We start from the raw sequence: 23,267 nt of genomic DNA, 5'->3' as shown, positions 1-23,267 counted from the left end.
ATCACCATAGCGACAGCCCGATCGCCTTATCGCTGCAGGCTTTGCCACCTGTCCAGTTCCCAGGGGAGACTCAGAGGGTCTTCCACACTCATGTCCTAAGGGGGAGAGGCTCCCAGGGCCTGGGGACCAGAGGGGAGGGGATGAGTGGCTTAGCCACTGGCATGGCCACACGTGCTCAGACCACTGTCAAGCTTAGTCACTGCCTTCCCTGACTACCATCTGGAAATCTGAGCTCCACTAGCATCCAGCAGAGGGAGCAAGGAGGAGTGGCCAGGGAGAACTCTCCAGATGGATCCACTGGAACATCTTTAAGCCACTTTTGTACTGATGGTCATCTGGGCAGTTTCAGTTTTTCTCCATTGCAAATCTTGGTCTTTTACCAGAGTTAACACATGCATGTGATTTTTCTGGATGGTTCCTAGAGGCTGAATTGCTAGGTCAGATGCTGGGCACATTTTAGGATTGCTCGCAGAGGACTACATTACCCCCTCAAATGGCTTCACAATTAATCTTTCCAGTCATTGGGAGTTTGGTTCCATGCTGGCCAATCCATGAGCTGATGAATCTTTATAACTTTTACTTATCTGTTATGTTTCATTATCATTTGAATTGCAAAGTGCTGGACACCTTTTCATATGTTTACAGTTATCTGTATTTCTTTTTCTAAGGATGATTTGTTTTTATTACTTAACTATTTTGTTATTAAATTGTCTTCTACTTTTCAGTTTGTATTAACTAGTTTTATATTCCATCCATAGTTACTAATAATCCTTTGTTTGTTAAATATGCTATAATACCTATCCCCCATTTATTGCTAAGCATATGGCTTGATCACTGATGTCTTTCATCACATAATATTTATTTTTTATGAATTTCATTCTTTGCTTTCTTTTGTGAAGCTCTTGTCTTATTAAGAAAAGCATTTTCCACCCAAATTAGAAAAATGTTGTTCCACGTTTCCTTCTAATATTTTCTCAATTTGTTAATGTTCAGCATTTTTTGTCCCTCTAATTAATGCATAATTTGAGGGTAGGAGTCTAATGAGTTTGAGCAGGCTCCAGGAGTTGGTGATGGACAGGGAAGGCTGGTGTGCTGCAGTCTGTGGGGTTGCAAAGAGTCAGACGTGACTGAGAGACTGAACTGAACTGAATTGAACTGAGGAGTCTAATACTCATTGGCTATCCTTTTCCCACTGATTTGTGTTGTTGACTGCACCACAATTCTCACCACAGAGAATTGTATTTCTCTGTAGTGAGGGAACGGTTCAGCTCCAGTCACCCTGCAGGTGTACACATAGGCTAAGTCTGAAGCACAGCTAACCTAAGCACTTTGTGGTGTTCCAGGAAGTGAAGCTGGACTTGGGAGGAGCCGTGCCGAGGCCACCTCACGAGGCTCTCCTCTCCATCTGCTCAGGAAGCATCCAGTAGGGTTTCCCCTCCTCTCTGATTCTGAGATGTGAGGCTTTCTGCCCCAGCCCCTCAGCATGTAGCTGCCATCTTGACTGGGCTCCCAGCCAGAGATAATGCCTTGGGGTGACTTGAGGAGCAGGCGTCCTGCCTCTTTGGTTGAGTATCATCCTTTCTGGTACTTGGGACAAGGATGGAAAGAAGCACCTTTGGGTGCTCTCCTTTTACTTTCTTTCTTTTTCTTTTTTAAGTTGCTGCCCATGTCAGTGACAAATTGTCTGAATGTAAAAATGACTCTTAGAACTCTGCCTGTCCTGTCTTAGCCCCAGAGTTGTCTATGAACTAGACATCTCTCTGTCCATTCCTGTGGATACCACACTCTTTCAGTCAGCATAACTTTTTAGCTTTCTTTATATCTGTTGGAACAAACATCTCCTTTTTTTTCCCTACAAAAATTTTTTACCATAAGCCTCTTATCTTTCATATAAACCTTAAAATCTACTCATCCCATTTCACTAAAATAATGCTGCTGATAATTGTACTGGAGAGGCATTGAATTTGTGGATTGGGAGATCCATTTTAGAGAACTGACATCTTTATAACATCAAGTCTTCTCATTCAGAATTTGGTGCATGCCACATTTGCTTAGGTCTTCTTTTATGCCCTTCAGCGTTATTATTTTTCTCTTATAGATAAATAAATTTCTTATTAGATTTATTCCTAAAGAAAGGAAATATATTTAATAGGAGAAGGAGAAATTGTCATTATAACTATTATTGATTAAAATGTTTATGATTGACAAAGTACTTTTGTATTCATTATGTCATTTGATCAGATAATCTTGAGGCAGTAGGCAGGGGTGGTATTATTTTCACCACTTTTCCCCCCACCACTTTCAGATAAGTTCACTGAGATTGGGGAAGTTCAAGGATTGGGCTGGAAAGAACTATGATGCTCACCATCCCCCCAAGGACAAGAGACAAGGCAATCCTCTTGCAGAGCCCTGCCCTCCCTGGCCACAGTTGATATGTTACCTAATCCAAGGGCAGCCACACACTGCACACTGGTCAGAGCCTTGGGGGTGGCCCCACAGGAGACATTTACCCAACAGGGACTACTTGAAATAACAGGTTGTAATTTGGAGGTCTCAAAAAGGCAAATCTCTGAGCATTCAAGTCTCCAAAGTGAAGTCCTGCATCCTGAAGTATCTGTGGAGCAGGAGGGGAGGGAGCGGCTCCCTTTGCTTCCCCTCCCCCAATCCAGGTCCGGGTGTTTCAGCCCTTCACTCTACTAAACTCCCATCACCTGTGCCTCTCATCAATTTAAACCTTTCCACCTCGGTTAGTATCTCCCATTTTTTGTCCTTTTCCTGCTCTCTTTCTGTCATTCTAGTGGAATTCATATAAACATACTTATTTCATCTTCTATGTTTAACCAGAAGTTTGTACCTACTGTTTGAGGTTCACTGACATTTTTCATCTGTGCAAATCCCATTGCTTCTCCCAAGCCTTAAACACAAAGCCTTGGACTGTATCCTGTGGTCTGCATTGATTGGCTGAGGCCTGGGTTAGGTGCCCAACTGTAGACCAATCTCTGAGGCAGTAGGGAAGGCCTTACGTTGATTGGCTCAGACTTTCTTGCACCCATGTGCTAGCAGGGATGCAGAGCTTCAGCGGGTAGAAAGTCTGGGGAAAGGGAGGGGACAGAAGGGGATAGAAGAGGCTGTGGAGGGGGCTCGCAGGCCCCTCAATAGGTTGTGCTTTTAGATTCTTCATAGTGCCTTTTCCTTTGTGATGTCTCCCATTCTGCGTTCTGCTCTCAGAGGTCCTGGCGACCAGGCTGATGCAAGGCCCAGACTCCTCTTTTGTGGTGGCTGGCTCTGTCCCTCTTGCTCGGCCTCCACCTGCCTCCCTGCCTTCCTTCCTATCCTGCAGAATTTCTCCCACTTTTTTGTGCAGGTCAGGCCATAGCGCAGGCCACCACATAGTGGTGGTAAAGGTGCCTCAGGTTAAGTCACTAGTCTAAATGACTGTGTATCCAGCGTGGGCTCTGTATCCACCCCTAGATGCAGAGCAGGGGAGTGGTGCCTGGTGTCGCAAGTATGGATCCTGGCAAGGCAATTCTGAGGGGGCCTGTCCCTCTATTCAGGGAACTCCCAGCTGGGTCCTGTCTTCCTTGGCTGTGATTACTTCCTGTCCACTGCCTCCCGGTAACCCTTCTCATAGTATACCCCGTCCCCTCCTGATCTGACACCTTCTGTTCCCTTTGGGCTGGTGGCAGTGCTATGTCTGCCTTCCCTGTGGCCTGGAGAACCTGGTGGAAGCACAGGACAGGTAAGTAAGCGGTCACGGGAGTAAGCAGCATCCCTGGAGACTGAGTCTGCTAGTCAACTCTGGTGGATGGCATCAGGTCCGTGCTCCTTAGACTTGGTGAGCTACTCAGAAAAAATTCTCCTCTGCTCTCTTTGGTTCTCCAGCTGGGCCAAAGAATTAAACTGACAGTAACAAGAGAAATTCATACAGGTTTTATTTAAAATTTTAGTTGAATATAGGAGCCTTCACAAGAGAATAAAGACCCCAAGAAGTGATGAGAAAAAAAGCTTTTATACCTTTTTTTTTAAGCAATAAATTTGTGAAGAATTGACAAGACAATGGTGTTGGGTAGGGAGAGTAAATTGTGGAGAAGTGACTAAAGAAGATGAGTGTTGGTTCAAAATAACATGTCAAAGCAGCATATTTAAGATGACATGCTCTGAACTCCAGAGAAGGCAATGGCACCCCACTCCAGTACTCTTGCCTGGAAAATCCCATGGACAGAGGAGCCTGGCAGGCTGCAGTCCATGGGGTCGATAAGTTGGACATGACTGAGCAACTTCACTTTCACTATTCACTTTCATGCATTGGAGAAGGAAATGGCAACCCACTCCAGCGTTCTTGCCTGGAGAATCCCAGGGACAGAGGAGCCTGGTGGGCTGCCGTCTATGGGGTCGCATAGTCGGACACGACTGAAGTGACTTAGCAGCAGCAGCAGCAGCTCTGAACTCCAGAGAAGGCAAGGGCAACCCACTCCAGTACTCTTGCCTGGATAATCCCACAGACGGAGGAACCTGCAGGCTGCAGTCCATGGGGTCGCTAAGAGTCGGACACGAGTGAGCGACTTCACTTTGACTTTTCACTTTCATGCATTGGAGAAAGAAATGGCAACCCACCCCAGTATTCTTGCCTGGAGAATCCCAGGGACAGAGGAGCCTAGTGGGCTGCTGTCTATGGGGTTGCACAGAGTCAGACACGAGTGACGCGACTTAGCAGCAGCAGCAGCAGCTCTGAACTCTTTGGAAGCCTGACTACATTGATGGTCCCTTTCAAGGCCCTTTTCCTGGGTAATCTGTGGCGGCTGGTGTTAGGCTTAGAGTGAAAACAGCCCTACTGCCCTAGCCTTGACTGGTCAGACAAGGGGGGTATGGGGACTGAGGCCACTGAATGGCTGGATTTCCCCCTGGGCTGGGCCTCCTGGGGTATGCCCCTCAGCCTGCCTTTTTTTTTTTAAAAAAATATTTACTTGTCTATTTGTTTGGCTGTGTCAGGTCTTAGCTGTGGCACGCGAGATCTTTGTTGAGTCATGCAGACTCTCCAGTTGTGGCACAAACGCTCAGTAGTTGAAGTGCATGGGCTTAGTTGCTCCGTGGCCTGTGGGATCTTAGTTCCCCAACCAGAGGTCAAACCCATTTCCCCTGCTTTGCAAGGTGGATTCTTAACCACTGGACCACCAGGGACATCCCTCTGCCAGCTATCATCTGGCTCCCTAGACGCTTCCACTGTCCAGCTAAATTGAGCACCTTCTGTGAACTGAGCAAAGCCTCAAAGGTGGGTAGCAGTCTGCCTTGCCCAGTAGGGGCTAATTTAGAGACCCTCAGCCATTTGTCATGGACAGCCCTGTTCCGGTTCTGTCTGTAGGGCCCAGCACTGCAGGGGGCCTGTGCCACCCCTGCCTGTGTAGATGCTGCATGTATGACGTCAGCACCCCTGCCCTACAATCTTTCCTAGCCCCATAATTTCAGACTTACAGGACAGCTGCAAGAACAGTACAGCAAACTCCTGGATACCCTTCATCCTGACTGTTCTCTTTTTCATCCTGTCTCTTTATCATATTTACCTTTAAACATATTATGGGTTTCCCAGGTGGCTCAGCAGTAAAGAATCCACCTCCCAAGCAGGGGACTCAGGTTCAATCCCTGGGCCAGGAAGATGCCCTGGAGAAGGAAATGGCAACCCACTCCTGCTCCCACTCAGTATTCTTGCCTGGAAAATCCCATGGACACAGGAGCCTGGTGGGCTCCAGTCCATGGGGTTGCAAAAGAGTCAGACACAAATCAGTGACTAAACAACAGCAACTTGTATTTCCTAAAAAAAAAAAAAAAAGAATTCACTTACATAACTATAACACCATGATCAAAATCACTAAATTTAAACAGATAAAATACCATTCTGCAATCTATAGCCCTTTTTTAGATTTCAGCCTACTGTCAAATCTCCATTTCCTATAGCCTGCAGGATCCCTATAACCTACCATGTTCTCTCCTCCTTTTTTGTCATGAATGATAACAATACTGTTAAACATCTATATGACTAGAGCTTGGAATATAAGTCTTATCATTCCTAGCAATGTGCCTATGGGAAGGACATTTTTCCAGTTTTACAGATGAGAGAAAGACACACACACACTCAGAGGGGTTAATGGCTTGTTCACTTCTGTGGTTTTGTGGTTTGTGGCAGTGCTAGGATTGAATCCAAGTTGAATAACTTCTGGGGTGATGAAGTGGAAGGTAGGTCTTACTTTTCAGTAAGACAGATGAACTTGGGGAATTGGTAACCACATAGACCAAGAGAGGCTATCTCGGGTGAGCAAGGCCACAGAAGGGGGGAGAGAGCTGTTAGAGTTGTATGAGAGAATTTGTTCCTTGTTTTGGTGTTGACACGTTCCTCTTACCAGCAATTTCCTTAACCTGAATCTCAGTTTGTATATCTGTAAGGTGGTAATAGTATCTTCCTATTTGTGTGAGGATTAAATGAGGTCGCATATGGAAAGTGTTTGGTATAAGGGAAAGTTCAGGATGACTAGTACTATGTTTCAAGTGAATACATTTAAATCTATTCCAACCAAACACTATCTGCCTGATTCCTCCTTTTCTTTGCCAGTCAGAGGCCAAAAACAAAAAACAAAAAACAGACTCAGAATTTTCTTAGGAAATGGCTCTCACCCGCCCCCTACAGGGAAACTATGTCAGTGCAGTCCCATCCTCTTTTTGAGACACTGGCCTGGCATTGGCCTCTCTGTTCCTGAGGTTTGGTACCAAAATGTCGCGGATGGGAAAAAAACCCTTCTGCACACCCCTACACTTGAAAACACCCAGGGTCGATGAGGAGGGTGCTGAGTGAAAAGGCAGGTGGTGGGAACTTCCTTCAGCTAGCAGAATAGCGCATTTGGCAATGTCCCGAGACGTTTTTGGTTGCCAAATGGCCATTGGGGTACCACTTGCATCTAGTGGGAGGAAAGGCCTGAAATGCTGTCTACGATTCATGGACCACCCGAACAACAAAGAATTATCCTATCCAAAATATCAACAGTGACAAGACTGAGACACTCTGATTTAGAGTCATGTTTTGAGGGATGCTGTTGGTTTTTCAAACATACCATCTCTTTCCCATCATTTCAGATCTGGCTGCTTCTAGCACGATGGTTGGGTAACCTTCCTGCCAATTTCCAAAGATCAAGGTCCTTTTAGCTGTGTCTGTCCTGCAAGATGCTTTCTGATAACATATCACTTAACAAACAAGAAGATAAAACATGTACTACCCTCAGAGATCTGCTGGATCATCGAAAAAAGCAAGAGAGTTCTAGAAAAAACATCTATTTCTGCTTTATGGACTATGCCAAAGCCTTTGACTGTGTGGATCTCAATAAACTGTGGAAAATTCTTATAGAGATGGGAATACAAAAACACCTGACCTGCCTCTTGAGAAATCTGTATGCAGGTCAGGAAGCAACAGTTAGAATTGGACATGGAACAACAGACTGGTTCCAAATAGGAAAAGGAGTACGTCAAGGCTGTATACTGTCACCCTACTTATTTATCTTACATGCAGAGTACATCATGAGAAATGCTGGGCTGGAGGAAGCACAGGCTGGAATCAAGATTGCCAGGAGAAGTATCAACAACCTCAGGTATGCAGATGACACCACCCTTATGGCAGAAAGTAAAGAGGAACTAAAGAGCCTCTTGATGAAAGTGAAAGAGGAGAGTGAAAAAGTTGGCTTAAAGCTCAACATTCAGAAAACTAAGATCATGGCATCTAGTCCCATCACTTCATGGCAGATAGACGGGGAAACAGTGGAAACAGTGTCAGATTTTATTTTTCTGGGCTCCAAAATCACTGCAGATGGTGATTGCAGTGATGAAATTAAAAGACGCTTACTACTTGGAAGGAAAGTTATGACCAACCTAGACAGCATTAAAAAGTAGAGACATTACTTTGCCAACAAAGGTCCGTCTAGTTAAGGCTATGGTTTTTCCAGTGGTCATGTATGGATGTGAGAGTCGGACTGTGAAGAAAACTGAGCGCCCAAGAATTGATGCTTTTGAACTGTGGTGTTGGAGAAGATTCTTGAGAGTCCCTTGGACTGCAAGGAAATCCAACCAGTCCATCCTAAAGGAGATCAGTCTTGGGTGTTCATTAGAAGGACTGATGTTGAGGCTGAAACTCCAATACTTTGGCCACCTCATGAGAAGAGCTGACTCATTGGAAAAGACCCTGATGCTGGGAAAGATTGAAGGTAGGAGAAGGGGACGACAGAGGATGAGATGGTTGGATGGCATCACGGACTCAACGGACATGGCTTTGGGTGGACTTCAGGAGTTGGTGATGGACAGAGAGACCTGGCGTGCTGCAGTTCATGGGGTCGCGAAGAGTCGGACACGACTGAGCGACTGAACTAAACCTCAGAGAACTGAGCCTCATTCACCCCCACCCACTGAAAAAGCATTATTCCAACATTTCAAACAAAATGAGGTTTTCCAAGTCATGGTATGCCAAGTGCTCCCTCAGTTTGGAGCTGAATTTCTGCTCCTTTTTAAGTGAAATGGCTCTGCTACTCTGAGGTTAGCAGTTGGCTCCCAGATTAGTGGTTGGGCAGCTGATTTCACAGGTAGTTGGCAGGCCCAGGAGACTTGAAGCCCGCAGGCTCGTGCTGAGCGGGTCCTGTGTCCAGAAATTTACTCCCACGCAGGCAGGATGCAGGAGTGGGAAGGGCAAGAGAGGGTTCAATTGACTGAAAATGAGAGGCAAGCCTTCACCTCCCGGCAGGAGCCTCGAAAAGGTCCCTGCCTCTCACTCAAAAAGGAGATCTGATTTACAAAACACTTTCCTAGAAGGCAGTTCGCGCGTAAATCAAAGTCCCAGGTGTAGGGTTTACAAAGTACTGGCGTGTGGGTGGGGCTCTGGGTCTAACTGCTCACAGGAAGGACGGCCCCCAGGACACAGGTGTTCCTACAGTACTCAGAAGGGCCGGGAAGAAGCAGGGGGGTGCTGGGAGGACTCAGGACGGCTAGGGAAGGAGGGAGAGGGCCTCGGAAGGATAAGGACAGCGGGAGAACGGTAAGGACTCGCAGTGAGACAGCAAAGGGGCCTACAAGATCCCCAACAGCCCCTCACGCGCACGCGCAGGACCCTGCACCACCCCCTCGTTCGTGTTTCCGGCTGCTGTTTTCTGCATCCGGGGCACGAAAAGACTCCGTTAGGCCTGGGGCGGCAGCCCCTGACCGGAACCGGAAGTGGACCCCGAGCCAGGAGAAGGAAGCCGGTGGCCGACCCGTCAGCAGCCGGCGGCGGCCTCGAGGGGCGGCGCTGCGCTGCTCCCTGCGAACCGGTGCCGCGGCCAGGCGGGTGGCCGGCCCAAGGGCCCGGCGCCATGAAGCTGTACAGCCTAAGCGTCCTGTATAAAGGCGAGTCCAAGACGGTGCTGCTCAAGGCCGCATACGATGTGTCCTCCTTCAGCTTTTTTCAGAGATCCAGGTGAGCGGGCCCTGGAGGGCGGCGCCCGGACGGGGAGGCCCGGGGTCCGGGTTGGAGACCGCCCGGGGATCGAGGCCCGGGGATCGAGGCCCGGGACTTGGCCTCCCGCATTGGAGCCGGTGGTCTTTTCCTCGGCCTGTAGCCCATTCTGGAATATAGTCCGTAATCAGGGTTTTTCAAATTTTCTATCTTATAAAAATGACCGGGGGCTTTTGAAAAAGTACAGATTCCCCTAGATTCACGCCCAGTTGAGTTCCAGCAATCTGTATTTTAAACCAGCAACTCCCACTCAGTGGTTCTGACCCAGGAAGCTCACGTGCCACACCTTAAGCGCCACGTTTGTATTATCTGGCTGGGCTTTCCAACAGTTCGGTGTGAGAGTTCCTGGTACACTCTGTCATATTATGGAGGAAGTCACTGAGGCCCCAGGAGATGGATACCAAACCAGCCAGTACTCCAACCCAAATTGTATGCTCTTAATGGTTGGGCTCTAGTGGTACAAAAGGGTTCTACAGTGAAGATTTGGAAGGAAGCATGGAGGTTTTAGGGCTTACAAGCCTTTGAACATCTGCGAGGCACTTTAATGCAATCAAGTGTGTGTTAGAAGTACCACAGACACTTAACAGCCTGTTCGTGGGAGGGGTGGTGGTGACTCAGGCACAAAAGGAGAAAGACCCTGCAAAGTCTGTGTCTGTAGTCACCCAGTCTCCAGGTCTGGTAGCATCTGGATTCTGTTTTCACTACTTCATTGGGTTGTTTTGTTCTTGATGAGAGTGGCTTGCTGGCGGGATCTCGAACAATTCCGCTTGTTATTTTGTTGAAATTTGCTGCTGCTTTTTGGGTCCTTCTTGGTACTTACCATTCTCTATCATGACCTCTAGTCTCTGTTCTGTATTGCTGCTTTTCTGTGATGGAACTTTGGGTGCTAACTTGGTTAACTCTTGATTCTTTTCCTTTCTCTTTCCCCTACCCACATTTACTGACGATCCTCAGAGATTTCACTTTAGGACTTTCATCTCACTGGTTTTCGGTATCCAGACCAGTTTCAGATGATTAACACAACTGCAGTACTGTAGGGGAATCTCTACAAGTGTCTCTTAAAACAACACATAATCCAATTGAGCCCACTGTTTTTCTCATAAGTCCTCCTGTCTTCTGTCCTGCCCACCTCATGATTACCAGAATGCTAACCTCAGGCCTTCAGAACGTTTTCCAGCTTTTCTGGCTCTTGTATGCAGAATGTCACAATGAATGCAGTTCTTCCTTTGTCTAATTATATTTCTACTCTTAAGCTCTGTCTCTTTTTAGTTTTATTGCAAGGACTTCCTTATTTTCAGACTTTCCACTAAGGGATTTTTCTGGTCCTAGTCACTCTCTCAGGATAATAACAAGTAATACTATGCACCAGACATCATGCTAAGTGCTCATTTAGTCATCACAGCACGTTTCAATATGTAGACAAAGCATGGTGCAGTAAGTCCCTTACCAGAGGTCACACATCTTGTAAGTGGTGGAGCTGGGATCCCAGCCGGGGAAGTCCACTCCAGACGTGGTGAGTCCTCACTCTGCTGCGTGGCTCTTGGTGTGATCTCAGGAGTGTATGAATCTGCTGGAACCAACTGTGGATTCCACAAGTCAGGACCCTGCACTGACGGCCCTTTATATGACATTTCCAGTCAGAGGCTTCTTGTTAACTCTGGTTCCTCCAGCTGGACTGTTGTCACCTGTGACTCTTCCATTCTGGCCACATCTTTTTCTTGGGCCCATGAACCTCCTCCTCTCCCTCAGCCGTGGTACAAACCATTTTCCATTTTCTTGTCTTGGCTGAGCCCTTGCCCTCAATTCCATCCAGTGTCCCAGGCCCATACCATGGATTAGCCCCAGGCGACCTGAGGCTAGAGCCAGCATTCACTGAGGATGCCTGTTGCATTGCAGGGTCCAGTGTGTGGCAGCTGCCATAACTGACTGTGCGTCTGCTGAACAGTTTTTGCCACTTAGGTGTCTCCATCACAGATTTTGTTTCTTCCCGCTTCTTGGGAGTTAGTGGAGCCTTGAGAACAGGAGCTGGCCTCTGCTTCTCTGCTGTGTCCCAAATCATACCCTGACCAAAACATTAAATTAACTATAACCTGTAGAAGATTCCCCAGAAGTCTGAAAGTGGGTTGTTTGGGTCTGCTCGGTAGCAAGCAAATGTGGTTTGAATGGTTGAGATGATGTGTAATTATCTGTATTCATGATCATCGACAGAGTGTTTATTAGTTCTTCCTAAGGTTGGGAGGGAAGGAGTGAAACCAGGAAGCAATGTCTCCTTAGTGTATAAGCTCAGGGGTCACTTTGCATTGTGTTGGGGACAAGGTGACAGGAACAGGTAATATGTGTTGTGTTTCTTAGCGTTCAGGAATTCATGACCTTCACAAGTCAGCTGATTGTGGAACGCTCAGCAAAAGGCAGCCGAGCTTCTGTGAAAGAACAAGGTAAGAGGACTCATCACCTTGTAAGCATGTGCTGGCCTGGCTGCCCCACTTCAGGTGGCCTAGAGCTCTGTCCACAGGAGGGCTGCCTTGTGATGGAGAGGGCTCCCAGGACCACGATCCTCTGCTGGCTTCTCTCTTCCCTCCTCCTCCGTTTCCTGTTATGCAAAATTCTGTGTCCACTGTTGGTATGTCGGTTGCTTGGTTAAATCACCCCAAAAAGCTTAGACTTGCTTACAGTTAGGGTCTGCCTCTCTTGGAGCAGTAAGCAGCCTTCCTGCTTTGTCCTCTTTTGCCTTTGGATTTGTAAACATCTCAGAAAAGGACCTCCAGCCAGCCCCGTTGAGGAAATACTGTATTCTGTGCTGCTGAGTGCTTTTGCCCAGGAACCTGGAGACCCCTTATTTTTCCTCATGACCTTAGTTTTTTCTTCTTCATGATTCAGGTTTCCTGTAAGAATTTTTAGACATTTTAGGGGCATTTGGTTAGCTATGTCATCTCTGAATCCTTTCCAAGTGACAAAAAATCATTTCAAGGATTGTGACTGTTTTGCAGAAGCCCTGTACAGACTGTACCTTTTGATAATTCAGTGACTTCAGCACAGTTGTACTTGAGACCCCAGCCAGCAGTGGCTCATTTTTTTCTGGATGGGCTTTATCTCTTCCTCCCTCTCCTGCCCCGTCCCCACTGAGGCTCACCACAGCGTGGAGCAGGCTAGGTTACTGTAGTGAGGAAGCCTGGGGCCCTGACAGGTGATTTCCTCAAGCCCGGAAATCTTTTACCGAGTTTTGTTGTGTATATATGAAAATGGAAGCCACTTAGCTTGTCCAAAGTTCCAGCAGCTTGGAAGCAGAGCAGAGCACCTCTGAGGGCTGCAGCTTCGAAGACACAGGGGAGCCTGACCTCAAGCTCAGGGTGGGACTCAGACGAGCCCTTGGGGCTGTTTCCTGGGATGTTTCTGTGCCACTAGTGATCCTTCAACCCTGGCTTCGCGCACTGGGCCTTAGGACTTTCACTCACCCTGAAGCAGGTGGTGTCCACACTGCCCGCAGAGCCCCCACACATGCTGCCCTATGTGCAGGGTTTCACCATAAACCTGGCTCAGAGCCGCATTGCTGACCCAGAAGACAGAAGCCCAGCACTGTATCAGTCCAGCGGCTTTGGCGGGTGAGAAAGTCTAAAGCCCTCTTGCCATCCTCTTGTCTCCTTAGAATATCTGTGCCATGTCTACGTGAGAAATGACAGTCTTGCGGGAGTGGTCATTGCTGACAGTGAATACCCATCCCGGGTGGCTTTTACCTTGCTAGAGAAGGTGAGTTTGCAGCTTGGCTGGACTGTACTTGGGCAGACAGGCATGGACTGGGGCCAGGAGTGACGTAAGGGATGAAATAGTGTGTCCAAAATCAGCCTGCTTTCAGCCTCCTCACTCTAAACCAAGAGACAGTCTGGGAGCCTTCTCATTCCTGTCTGTCTCATCCCGCCCTACCCCGTCCCCAACTGATTTCTGATTCTCATCTTGCTAGTGTCCCTGGGGCCATCTTGGCTCTCCTTGTCAGCCACAGAGTCCCAGCATCTCCCCTTCCCGGTGGGGCCCTCGGGTCAGCTCCGGCTGTGCTTTCACATCCTCTTGCCAGCTCTGTTCCTGCTTCTGCCCTGAAAGTCGTGACTTTCAGTTCCTTCTGAGCCACATTAGGCTGCATGTTCTGCCCCATGACCCACCTCCCTTCTTCCCCTCCTGCCCTCTTTCAGGCCATCTCTGCACACACCAGGCTCCTCCCCACCAGCTGCGCTTCTGCTCAAGGAGTCCCCCTGCTGGCCCATCTTGCAGTTACAGCTGCTCCTTTCCCCAGTGTGGGGCTGGTGCCTCCTCATTCTTCAGTGTGTTTCTTTGTGGTGCGGATGATAAACTCCTCAAAGACCCTGGCCCCACAGCCCCTAAAACACTCATGCATAAAAGCGCATGAAGTCTGGTGGCTGCTTAAATTCAAAAGGCTGCTTAAATTCAAAGGATCTGATTACATTTTTTGAAGAATTGTTTTGAAAAAGGTCCAATATCCTCTTTCCTGGAAATTCACAACCTGAGAAAAGTGGAAATCTGTAATTTGCATCTCTAATAATTTATCATTCCCAGATGAGGTTCATATCAGGCTGGGCATACTTGGATTTTAATTCCAAGAGTACTGAGGAAGAAGAAACTTGGACCTAGATTTTCTTCCTTGCCATTAGCCGTCCTCCTCTGCCTTCCTCTGTGGGTCCTGGGGTCCTGAGATCCTCTTTCGGATGAGCTCTGAGATGGGGCTGTTGTTGAGCTCCTCTGTCTTGCAGGTACTAGACGAATTCTCCAAGCAGGTCGACAGGATAGACTGGCCAACTGGATCCCCTGTTACTATCCAGTACACAGGCCTGGACAGTCAGCTCAGTAGATACCAGGTAAGGCGCAAAGGCTGTGACGCAGAAAAGCCAACGGCCCTGATGGTTGTGACTCTGGGTGATGTAAAGGCTGATGTCCTCCTGAAGATCACAGGAACCTGCATAAGACCTGGGCTCCTAGGCAGGCTTTTGCTTTTGCAGTATGTGTTTAAGCAGCCTGTGGTTTTTAACTTCTGAAAGTATATCCAGCTTGCTTGGTTTTGAGCCCTGTTTCCAGGCAGCCACTCCAGTCCTAACTTTTTTATTTTTGCTTCTTTCCTAGAACCCCCGAGAAGCTGACCCCATGACTAAAGTGCAGGCTGAACTGGATGAGACCAAGATCATCCTGGTAAGTAAGTAAATTAGGGACCAAGTTCAGAAACAGAGGCAAAAAGATTTGCCAGCAGTCAAGCCCACACAGCTGATTCTTGTTTTAATTATAGTCAAAGCACTTCTGAAAGTGGTGGTGGCCCACCTGTCCCTGTGCATCAGAGGCCTTGAAAGCCAGACTCGCTCAGACAGCCACCCTGCGGTTCTACCTCCATGGTGCCTGCCTTAGCCTGACCCACAGCCCAGCAGGTTCCTTCTTTTCAGAGTGTGGGTTTCGGTGCAGACTGAGGCTCTCTGACTAAATACAGGTCCCGAGTAGTCAGAAACAGGCCTGATTCAGAAGAGCAGGAACCCTGCATTTTACCTGAAATCTAGTTTGCAAGTGTTGTTTTCTGCTTTTGCTTTTAAACTCTGAGCTACCTTTGGCTTTGGAATGAAAGTTAAGAGATGACAGTCTTAAGGCACCTCTCTGTCTTCTGTAACGTTTCTCCGCGTTTCCTAACCAAGCCCTGTCTCTGCCTTCTGCTGCCTCAGAGCCTCAGTCCTGTGAGCAAGCACACAGAGGCAGGGGACACACACACACTGTCTTTCCTTGTCTCTCCACAGACAGATGGGTCCAGGTCACCCAGCCCATTCTGGCTGCAGTGGTAAAATCTGGATTACTGGTCACGCTGCCTTTTATCCATCCCATTCATGTCTTGATCCAGTTAACCTTTTATGGTGGAAATCTGAGTTGCTCAGCCGTGTGTAGAGATAAAGACTGCTTTTGCTCATTTCTCATTCTGTGCCATTTCATATGTCCAAACCTAGGGTAATGCCAGTTGCCTCTGAGGGCCTTGCAGTTGAAGCAGTGGCCATCTGGGGTGGGAGCAAGTCACCCACTTCCTGATGGCCCTGATGGCGGGGCTAGGGGCTCTTGTGAGGACCTCCATCCATCCCTCGTGTGTTTGGAAAGGGTCTGTCTGCATTAAGTGCAGAGGTGCGCTCACAGAGCTGATAGTCGTGAGATTTAGACACAGTTCCCCTGGAAGAAGCATGACACAGCTGAGCAGTAGGAATATGTGTATGTAGATACGGGCACAGGGGACCTCTCCTGGAGTGTGGCTATCTAAGCCTGTGCTTTGGAGGATTTGGGAGCAGTGCTTTATGTCCAGTTAGAACCTTCTAGATCCTCCAGGAAGGTCACTAGGCCCTGTGTCCTCCACAGGTCTGGGTCACTGTTTCTTGATGCTCATATGTGGGGGAGGAGCCCAAAGGAAGCACTTTGCTGTGACTGAGCTTCATGAGGGACTGGCGTCTGCTCACCTTGTGAACAGAGCAAGGCATTCTTTTGTGTCTTTCCTCTTGTCCAGCACAACACCATGGAGTCTTTATTAGAACGAGGTGAGAAGCTCGATGACCTGGTATCCAAATCCGAAGTGCTGGGAATACAGTCTAAAGCCTTCTATAAAACGGTGAGTGTGGCCTGGCCGCTCCTGGGCACCCCGTCACTCGGCTTTCCCTGCCTCTGGGCTGCTTCCTCCCTCCCCCAACCTCCCCAAGGTGAGGATGGGTCCTCCTCACCCCTGCTGTCTGAGGTATGCCACCTTCCCAGAGAGGTTCCGACGCTTCTGATTTGTTAACTGGAACTGGAGTGTTTAACCTTTTGGACGGTAGGGGTGCTGCATTTGCTTGGTCAGCACACACGTTTGCTGTCATGTGCCTTGGAGGGAGATGCCTGTGGGGTTAGGAGGTATCTGAACAGGAGGTGAAGGAGAAGGTAACAGAGGCCCCATGAACCAAGTGGGTACCTCTCTGCTCTCTGAAGATATCCTTAGTAAGAAACACCCCCCATGGGGTCAGATAACTTTATGGGGAGTCAAGGCTGGAGCGAAGGAAGAGACATTCTTGTTCTTTATACTTCGCTAAACAACAGGAAGTTTCTTCCTTATCGATAGCGTTAATGGAAGGTGGACAGAATAATCTTGGGAGTGTGAACTATTTCTGGATGGCTTCCCTCCACTTCTCTCTCCTTGGTGGTTCCAGAGCCCCTAGTAAAGCCAGCTGGTCCCCTCAGAGCTCCCAGTTCTATGTGTGCTGAGGTCCACCTCTTCAGCTCTGTTTTGTCTCTCTCAAGGCCCGGAAACAAAACTCATGCTGTGCAATCATGTGACAGCTGCCAGCAGAGGCCCCTGCACTGGAATGTCACCATCATTCACATCGGAACCACGGCCCCCCAGGAAGCAGAGCCACCTCGTAACAACCCAAGTGGGACAGACTCGACAGACTCAACTTCGGCTTTGGAGCTCCTGGGAGAAACCGAAGGGTGGATGGGGAACTGGGGGTGGGGAACGTTCAAATTCACATGTGTAGTTATTTTTGAAAAGATACTGAGGCCCCTGAATGTGTATTTGGGGGCCAAATGGAACCATAAAGCTCAGTGACTCCGTAGAGGCTGCAGGGCTCGTTTCTGATCCGACTTGTGCGAGGCCCGTGGGGGGTCCGGAGCCAGCTCTTTGTGGATGCTCACACGTGTGGGTTTTGCCCGTATGCTAACTGTCACCACTGCAAGGAGCAGGGTGCCCCGACCCCAGGACTGGGGAGTTTCGTGTGGGTTTTGCCCGTATGCAACTGTCACCACTGCAAGGAGCGGGTGCCCCGACCCCAGGACTGGGGAGGGGCAGCCACTGTGGGGCTGCAGGGGGCGTGGGGCCGGGGGGGGCTCAGGCCAGTGCTTCCGTGTGGGGAGGAGACGGCTCCTGGACTTCATAAACTCTGAGACCTGGTTTGCATTCCTGCTGAGATTGACTTTGACTTTCTGCGATACCCATCCAGCAAGCAAGTTCGGTAAAGAACCCTAGAAGTCGGGGAGGGGGCGCTTGCCCTGGCTTGCCGTGTGGCTTTGAGCATCTGGATCAGAGCACGGGTGCTGCAGTCTCGTGAATGGTTGTCACTTGTCTTTCTGGTGACAAGAAAGACTGTTCTGACTATCACCTGGGACTTATGTCTTAGCAAGTGACCTTCACTGTGGCCACCATTACTAGGCACCAAGAGAAGATGCCATTCAGCCTGGGGGCTCCCAACGTCCACTTGTGGTCTGAGCTATCCACACTCCAGCCCAGCCCCCAGCAGAAGCACTGCTGAGCACCCCACCCCCGCCCCCACCCCCAGCAGCATGAGGCCTATGGCTCTGAGGCCCAGCTCTAAAATCAGGTGCAGGGAGCAACCCAGGCCGTAGCCCAGAAGGTTCCGGCTCTTCTCAGCCTTGCTGGTCCGTTGGGCCCTACTGCCATGCTGTAAACCGCCTCCTAGTGCCCTGCTGCGCTTCCTGAGGACGCCAGCTCAAGACACACCTTGAGAATCAGTCTCCGTGGACGCCCCTCTTGGAGTGGTATCAGTCAGTGTGGTCTCATCCTCCGGTGTCCTTCCCTGAGCGCTGTTCTTGCCCTGTCGAGGAGCCTGACAGGAAGTGCCTGTGGCCTTGAATTCCCTGGCATGGGCCAGAGGTGGGATCTGCGTGGCCTCCGAGGACCCACCCTGTGAAGCTTACCTGCCAGCTGCTCATTTTCTTTGGGCACTGTACCACCAGAGGACTTGGCCTAAAAGTAGCCTACCCATGTGAGTACTGCCATGTCTACCCTTGACAGGCACAGACCTGGCCTGCTCACCAGTCTCTGAGGTGCCCATGACCATCCCTTAGGGACGCTTGAGAGTTGTCTGACTCCTCCCACTTCGGAGGGTACTGGGGGTGGGGGGGTGGCCAAGATTGGGAAGAGGGTGGCAAGGGTGAGTAGGGCTGGCCGAGACCTCTGCACCCACCCTTCCTCCAGCTCCTCTCGTCTTCTAATGTTAAATCATTTGGCAAAGTGTATTTTAATAACTGCTGCCTAACTTTTCTCTGTGTTCTGTTTGGAAGGTTCCTATCTGGATAAAGTTGTCTTTTGAAATTCCAAAATAGTCCTGTGCTTTGTTTTGGGCTTCCCAGGTGGCACTAGTGGTAAAGAATCCACCTGCCAATCCAGGAGACATAAGACAGGTTTGATCCCTGAATCAGGAAAATCCCCTTGGAGTAGGAAATGGCAACCCAGTCCAGTATTCTTGCCTGGAGAATCCCATGGACATAGGAGCCTGGTGGCTTACAGTCCATAATCACAAAAGAGTCATACACAATTGAAGCAGCTAAGCACACAATGTGCTTTGAGCCACAGGGACCCCTTTCCATGGGAGCCCTGCCCCTCATGCTGTGCCCCTGCCAAGTGTGGGGTTTGCCGTATCCTGGGGGGAGGCAGCCTCTGCCTTAATGCCCCCATTCCCCCTCTCCACCCCCTAGACCTTTCTAGCAGGAAGTAGGGGAGGGAGCCCCAGAGTAGAGAGAAGCCCTGCTGAGTCCTGTGACCTGGTCCTCACTGCACCATAGAAACCACCTGGGAGGCTTTCTCACAGCCACAGAGCCGTGGCCACACACCCAGAAACTCCAGATCTGTCTGCTGGGGTGTGGAGCGTCCTCTGCCCCCCGGATTCTTGCAGGCTGGCAATTCTGGTCCTAGTTTAGGGAATGTCCTCGGCAGGTGGTGGTTAGACTGTGCATGCTTCTCACCTATTTCACTGCTGGCCTGGGACCGACTTGGAGACCCCTGGAATAGGGAGTAGCCTGGGCATTTCCGGCTTTTCCTGCTCAGAGGACCCACCAGGGCATGCGCCCAGGGAGCTTTGCCCAAAGCAGGTGCTCTTTAAAATGACGAATGAAAGGCCCCTCACTGACTTCCCTCTGCCTATCCTGCCATCCCTGCTGAGGGCGTGGGTGCCAGGGGACAGTTTCAGAGTGCTGGTCCACCTCAGGATTCCTGCAGGATCCCCAGCGGGGGTGGGGTGGGGCTGTGGCAGGTGCCCAGAGGGAGGCCTGGCCTGGAAAGCAGCCTCGGATTACAGCTGATAGGTGAGCGGAGCCCCAGATACTGCGATGGTGATGACTCTGCTCACTGGCTCTGTCCTAGATTCTCTGCACCAAGCTCTCTGATCTGCCCTGGTGCTCCCTGAGCAGCCCTCATGCCCGCCTGCACACCTGAGAGCCCCTGCCAGCTACCCCCCACAGGGCCAGGAAGGTAGCCTCCTGGCCCATCTGAAGGTGTCTGCAACCAGATGCCAAGGCTGGACCAGGAGGCCGGTTGTGCCCTAGTGGACAGGACTGAGCAGGCCTGAGGCAGTACCGCCTCGTCGGAAGTCATTTGGACCCGTTGGGTGGGTGTGTTTGGTGTATTAGATTGTGTGGAAGCCCATATTTCTGTCCTGAGAAAGCTTAAGGTGTGAGGTACAGACAGGCAGCGGCACCTGGGGACCAGGAGTAGAGGGGAGGCTGCCCATCTCAACACGAGGGTGTCTCTGGGGTGTCAGCAGGACTGCCGGGGACTGCCCAGGAGTGGGGAGGGCACGAGGCCTTTGAGGGGCCAGCGGAGCACAGGCAGGTTCCAACAGCCCTTGCCTGGCAGGGCCTAAATGTGTGCAGCCGTGAAGGAAGATGTTCAGAGAAGCAGGCGACCCCGCATCCGTGTGGCCATGCTGCTGTGTGGCCATGTGGTCAGGAAGCCATGGAGTCGGGCGGCCATGTGGCTAAGTGGTCAGGCGATCAAACAGATTGGATGGCCACGCGGTTAGGCAGGCACGCAGCCAGCGCTCTCAGCCAGTGCAGGCTGGGAGTGTTCCCAAGGAAGGCCCAGAGGCTTTTTGTATCCCTGTGGTGTGGGGGTGCAGTGGGTGACTGGGTGCCATGTCCCTCCCTCCATGTCAGGGGTGAGCTGCAGAGGGAAGGCTGGTGGGGAGCGCCTGGCTCTGCCACCCTGGGCCCTCAAGCCCCTCAGTCTGGGGCCACCTGGGAGCCTCTGTACCTGGCATCCCCCGTCTCCCAGGTCTCAGCTCTGGGCTTCTGCTGTTCGGGTCTCCTCATGGAGCCTCTCCAGGCCATGGCGGTCATCGCCTGCTGGGTCATCTTTGTATCCCAGCAGCCACCACTCTGCTCCTGGCGCTGGTGTCGTGTCTGTGTGCTGTCCACACAGCCTGCGTGCAGGCCCACAGGAGCAGCCCTGGTGGCTGCAGGCACCACATGTCCCAAGCAACACACACAAAGACCAGATAGGTGGAGGGAGAGAATGGACAGGGCAGCAGGGCTGGGGCCTGGAGCTCTTCCTGTTAGATCTGCCCTCCTGATCTCATCTTCAGAGACTGCTAGAGTGACCAGAGATTGGGGGTCCTAGGACTCAAGGCGTCATTTTTGGTTCCTGTGTCTGGGGCTAACAGGCCTTGGGGAAAACAGGGAGCGGGGTGGGAGCAGCTGGCAGAGTTTGACCTGTGGCCTCCTGGGGACCCCACCTGGGCATGCCAACTACCCAGGATGGGCTTGGGAACATCTGGCCTAGGGCTGCTGCAGCCTGGCCAGCCCAGGGCCCACACAGCAGGGGAGGGGCCTGCCTCGAGGTGAGGGGTCAGCTAGATCCCGGCAGAGAGCACCCAGATACACTTGAAGCAGTTTGTCCTGTTTTCCATTTATTTGCAGTTTCCCGAGACAGAACAAAATAATAATTTTGTACACTTACAAGGCTCAGAAAGAAAAGACAATGAAACTCAGCAAAAAGAGAGAAGAGGAAAGGCCGGCCAGCACCGTGGGCAGCCGACCCTCTGCAGGGCGGGCCGGCCAACGCTGCCACACCACGGACATCTAGCTAGAAGAGCGGGTGTGGCTTGCTCATGAGGGGTCATGCAAAAGAACTCTCCCCCAGGAAAAAAAAAAAAAAATCCCCAAATTATCCCAGACAGGCAGCTCCCTGGAGAGAACGGGTGAGCAGGGAGAGGAGAGGAGGAGGCCCCAGGAGGTGAGGGCGGCTGGGCCGCATACTGTCCACGGCAAACCCTGCCACTGCCCGAGGCCCAGGGAGCCCTGCAGATGTTCACCCTGTGTCCATGGGTGGGGACGGCTGTCCTAAGCACAGCCGCAGACAGGCAGGCGAGCGTCCACTCTGAGCGTCCGTCTGTGGACAGTCCCCCTTGGAGACCAGCATCCTGTGTCCTGTGCCCCACTCTGGGCCCCTCCCTTGGCTTGTGTGGGGGGAAGATAAAGAAAATCCTTGTTGAAAACAACATGAGTTGAAGGGGCAGATATTGGGGTGGCGGTGCATCCTGCACCTCTGGGATCATGGCCCTTGACCACCTCCCGAGTATAGCCCAGGAGGCCAGATCATACCCATCCCCATGCCAGGCCAAATGCTTTTGGCTCTCTGCCACCACCTGACCACGCAGCCCATCCCAGAGGCTCACCAGAGTGCCCACTGGCACACAGGGGGACCTGCCTCCCCACCCCAGGATCCCTGTCTCTCGCAGCCCAGTGCAGCCCTCTGCTCCCTGCTGCTCTGGCCCAAACTCTAAAAGTGCAGCCTCTTCAGCAAACACTTGCCTGGCCCCTGCCTCAACCTGGAAGCCAGAAACACCTGCCCACCTCTGACCCCTCTCTCCTTACTGCCCCACACCCACATGGGGACGGGGGAGAAGGTGGGCAAAGACGGAGAGGTACCCAAGCAGAAGAGAGGCCAGCCCAGGGGGTCCCTTCCTCAGCGGGCTACTGCCAGCACTGTCCTCGCCCATGTCTCCCGCCAGGTGTGAGATCTGAAACGAAGGTGCGCCTCCCTGCAACCCCTCCCCCAGTGCACCACCCTGGCCCTGATCGGGCCAGAGCTGGATCCCTGAGCCTCCTTGGATGGCTCAGCATCCTCCCAGAGAGGCTGGCCCAGCCTCTGCACTGCTCACCCATGCTGGGAACACTGGGAGCCCACATCCACACCTTCTCGGGGAAGAGAGGAGGGAAGGGAAGTGGGAGGGAAGTCAGCCGTGCTCGGGCCCCTTTGCCACCCCCCCAGCCCTCCCCTGACAACACCTGACACTCCTGACCAGGAGCCATGCACGGCAGGGAGGATGCAGACTTCTTGGGGGGTGGGCACCGCCTAGCAAACACTGTTCCTCGGGCGGCAGGCCCTGGTGGACAAGTTCATTCCCCTGGCCAGTCCCTGGAGGAGGCCAGGAGTGGACAGACACGTGGAGCTTGGGTGGGGTGCGGCCGGAAGGTTCGAAGCCCCACAAATGCCAGTGATTTTTACAGCTTTTTCCCTTGTTTAGTTTTTTTTTTTTCCTGTTTCATCGACGTCAATTTTGTGTGTGTGGTTGTTGTTGTTGTCATCTTGTTTTTAAAAAGAAATCACATCTGGTCTTGGTTTTCTGCAGACACAGGCACCAGGGGAGGAACGAGGCAGACACAAACATGCGACAGGCAGGCCGTGCGCCCGAGGGCAGCTGGGCTCCAAACACCGAGTCTGTCCCGTGGTGAAACCAGCCGCAGCAGCTCTGAAACAGCGGGTGCCACGACGAGCAGGTCAGCTCTGGGGGCAGCTCTCCGTCTGACCCGGGTTTGGTGGCTGCAAGGTGGGCACCTGCAGGGCTGCCCAGAAAGGGGCCTGGAGACCCTGACCCAGCGCCCCCACTCCCCTAACACCAGGCTTGCATTATGCCCAGGAACCTGCTGGGCCACCCCTTCCGGCCACCCTTTCCAACCGCCTCCCCCAGGC

At 51.2% G+C, this 23,267-nt stretch overlaps 2 protein-coding genes across 16 annotated transcripts in view; one reads left to right on the top strand and one right to left on the bottom strand.

Annotated features, from left to right (window-relative positions):
- Positions 1–8,897: 8,897 nt before the first annotated feature.
- On the top strand, positions 8,898–18,619 carry YKT6 (YKT6 v-SNARE homolog). Its single transcript, XM_069586898.1, has 7 exons — positions 8,898–9,475; positions 11,867–11,949; positions 13,158–13,258; positions 14,272–14,376; positions 14,639–14,704; positions 16,038–16,139; positions 16,802–18,619. The coding sequence occupies exons 1-7, from the start codon at positions 9,372–9,374 to the stop codon at positions 16,835–16,837; spliced, it is 597 nt and encodes a 198-aa protein (XP_069442999.1). The 5' UTR covers positions 8,898–9,371; the 3' UTR covers positions 16,838–18,619.
- A 2,561-nt stretch (positions 18,620–21,180) lies between these two features.
- CAMK2B (calcium/calmodulin dependent protein kinase II beta) overlaps positions 21,181–23,267 on the bottom strand; it is a 91,031-nt gene continuing 88,944 nt past the window's right edge. For 11 of the 15 annotated variants that reach the window (XM_069586884.1, XM_069586895.1, XM_069586893.1 and 8 more), the window contains one exon: positions 21,181–23,046. The gene's annotated coding sequence lies outside the window, so the exon portion shown is untranslated. Of the gene's footprint in view, positions 23,141–23,267 lie in introns of all 15 variants that reach the window. The other 4 variants (XM_069586883.1, XM_069586886.1, XM_069586889.1 and 1 more) reach the window with 2 other exon arrangements.

This window comes from Ovis canadensis, chromosome 4 (genome assembly GCF_042477335.2).
Source record: "Ovis canadensis isolate MfBH-ARS-UI-01 breed Bighorn chromosome 4, ARS-UI_OviCan_v2, whole genome shotgun sequence".
NCBI classification, from domain to species: Eukaryota; Metazoa; Chordata; class Mammalia; order Artiodactyla; family Bovidae; genus Ovis; species Ovis canadensis.
The sequence above is the reverse complement of the archived record's forward strand: the minus strand, read 5'-3'. Positions and strand labels throughout refer to the sequence as shown.

Bases quoted from the DNA above. Each gene is read 5' to 3' on its own strand.
- YKT6 (XM_069586898.1), top strand. From the start codon at position 9,372: ATGAAGCTGTACAGCCTAAGCGTCCTGTATAAAGGCGAGTCCAAGACG. The intron at 11,950-13,157 runs GTAAGAGGACTC...TTGTCTCCTTAG, and splicing joins AGCTTCTGTGAAAGAACAAG to AATATCTGTGCCATGTCTAC. The intron at 13,259-14,271 runs GTGAGTTTGCAG...TCTGTCTTGCAG, and splicing joins CTTTTACCTTGCTAGAGAAG to GTACTAGACGAATTCTCCAA.